This window comes from Pelodiscus sinensis, chromosome 1, assembly GCF_052426305.1.
Source record: "Pelodiscus sinensis isolate ZL-2025 chromosome 1, ASM5242630v1, whole genome shotgun sequence".
Taxonomy (NCBI): domain Eukaryota; kingdom Metazoa; phylum Chordata; order Testudines; family Trionychidae; genus Pelodiscus; species Pelodiscus sinensis.
Window position 1 is genome coordinate 351,111,326 of NC_143052.1, and position 2,538 is coordinate 351,113,863.

The 2,538-nt window shown below is 48.5% G+C and overlaps 1 protein-coding gene across 1 annotated transcript; it reads left to right on the plus strand.

Moving 5' to 3' along the window:
• Nucleotides 1-1,482: 1,482 nt before the first annotated feature.
• Nucleotides 1,483-2,538, plus strand: LOC102443992 (olfactory receptor 51A4-like). Its single transcript, XM_075923335.2, has one exon. It carries the CDS (start codon nt 1,519-1,521, stop codon nt 2,536-2,538), a length of 1,020 nt encoding a protein of 339 aa, XP_075779450.2. The 5' UTR covers nt 1,483-1,518.

Here is a 2,538-nt window from a genome sequence, read left to right on the forward strand (position 1 = left end):
CCTGCAATTATCATTGTTTTTAAATGTCTTACTGGTCCAAATTGTGAAGAGAAGAATCAGATAGTTAATATGTTCCATGAATGTTTAACAGTAAATACCCCACTCAGCAAAAATTGGGGGTATGTCTACACTACCCCGCTAGTTCGAACTAGCGGGGTAATGTATGCATACCGCACTTGCTAATGAAGCCCGGGATTTGAATTTCCCGGGCTTCATTAGCATAAGGAATAGGACCCTAGTCCGAACTACCTAGTTCGAGCCCCGTGTAGCCGCGCTACACGGGGTTCGAAGCAGCGGGGATTTAAAAATGGCGGCTCCCCGCTTATGCTAATGAAGCCCGGGAAATTCAAATCCCGGGCTTCATTAGCAAGTGCAGTATGCATACATTACCCCGCTAGTTCGAACTAGCGAGGTAGTGTAGACATACCCAGAGTCGCTGGATTTCTACTGAATCAATAGTCCAGTTCCTTAAATAAACAAAGAAAAAACAGTAGCCCAAAAGTATCTCAATCTGTGGATTCAAACAATTGTTTTATTACCACATTGGACTATACCTTAAAAAAGAATCACTAGCTACAGTATAATTAAATGATGGGCATTAGCAGCATAGATCTACAATAAATCAGTTTTGCCAGCCAAATCTTGGTTTGGAATTACGTTCACGGAATGGTTTGTGCAAATAGTTATGAATAAATACAAAGGACTGGAATCACAGAATCATAGAACTCTAGAACTGGAAGGGACCTCGTGAGGTCATCAAGTCCAGTCCTCTGCCCTCCCGGCAAGAGCAAGCACCATCTAGATCATCCATGACAGATGTCTATCTAACCTGACAGATGTCTGTCTAACGAGGAAGGAGGTTCCTAGTGTGTTGCTCTAAGGACCTGAGAGTTTAAACATCACCTCCATGACATTCCCGGAAGGCGCTCAAGTTTGTGAGACTCTGACACCCTCCCAAATAGTAAAGAGTAAGCAAAGAGGAGCTAAGGTGACTTACCAGCTGGAAGAGAAGGACATACAGCAAAGCAGACACACAGCTACAAAATGGCTGGCGGCTTAGCACAGCATTTTTATTTATTTATTTATTTATTTATTTATTTTTGCCTCTGCACATGTAAAAGGCTCCTCAAAAGGTGTCTGGGAGAAAGTCCAAGAATTGAAAAGTGTGGCTGACACCCTGCTGAGGAATCTGCATGTGCATGTAACAATCTGCATGGGCCCTGCCTGGTAACCTGACCCAAAGCGCATGTCCGGTTGTTCTCCTGTCATGTCTTGGGGTAAATCAGTTGCCCAATCCTCATCCAACTATTTGGTTAATAGATATTGGTTGTCACAAGGTTGTTTTCCTTTCTCTCCAGTAACAGAGCACTGAAAGTCACCCCCGAGGCAACAATATGGGATCCTTGGAGTGATGCCTGAGGGGAGACGCTCTACATTGTGAAGAGGTTCTATTGCACCCAGTCACCCCTTTAATCACAACCGTCGAAAGCACAGCATCTGCGGCCCAGACCCTATGCCATGGTGGCTTTCAATCACACCTCAGCCGGCCCTGCGGTATTCCTCCTGATGGGCATCCCGGGGCTAGAACAAGCCCACGGCTGGCTCGCCATCCCTTTGTGTGCCCTGTATATTGTGGCTGTCCTAGGGAACAGCACCATACTGTTAATTATACGGTCAGAGCCAAGCCTCCAACAGCCCATGTACTATTTCCTGAGCATGCTGGCACTCACTGACCTGGGCCTGTCAGCTTCCACACTGCCCACAATGCTCAGCATCTTCCTCTTCAATTCCCAGGAGGTGAGTGTTGATGCCTGCTTTGCCCAGCTGTTCTCCATCCACACGTTCTCCATCATGGAGTCAGCCGTTCTGTTGGTTATGGCCTTTGACCGCTTTGTGGCCATCCACATGCCCCTGAGGTATGCCTCCATCTTAACCAACGCCACTGTTGCCAAGATAGGGCTGGCGTTGGCGTTGGCGGTGAGGAGTGTGCTCGTGATGATGCCAATCCCCTTTCTACTCCGGCGGCTATGGTTTTGTCTTCCCAACATCCTCTCCCACTCTTTCTGCCTGCACCCAGATGTCATGCAACTGGCCTGCTCTGACAGGAGAATCAACAGCGCCTACGGCTTGTTTGTGGTCATCAGCACCATGGGCCTAGATGCGCTGCTCATCGTCCTGTCCTACGTGATGATCATGATGACTGTCTTTAGTATCGCCTCCAAAGAGGAGCGCCTCAAGGCTCTGAGCACCTGTGTCTCCCACATCTGTGCCGTCCTGCTCTTCTACATCCCCATGATTGGCATCTCTATGATCCACCGTTTCGAGGAACGTGCCTCTCCCCTCGTCTCCATCCTCATGGCTGACGTCTATGTGTTGGCCCCCCCGGTGATGAACCCCATTGTGTACAGCGTGAAGACACAGCAGATCCGCAGGAGAATAGTCCAGAGGTTCCAGAAGAAGAAGATCCCAGATAAAGGGAGGCTGAGAGGTCTTGTTCTCACAGGACCTGCATCCGAGCCGTCGTTCATACCTGCCTAA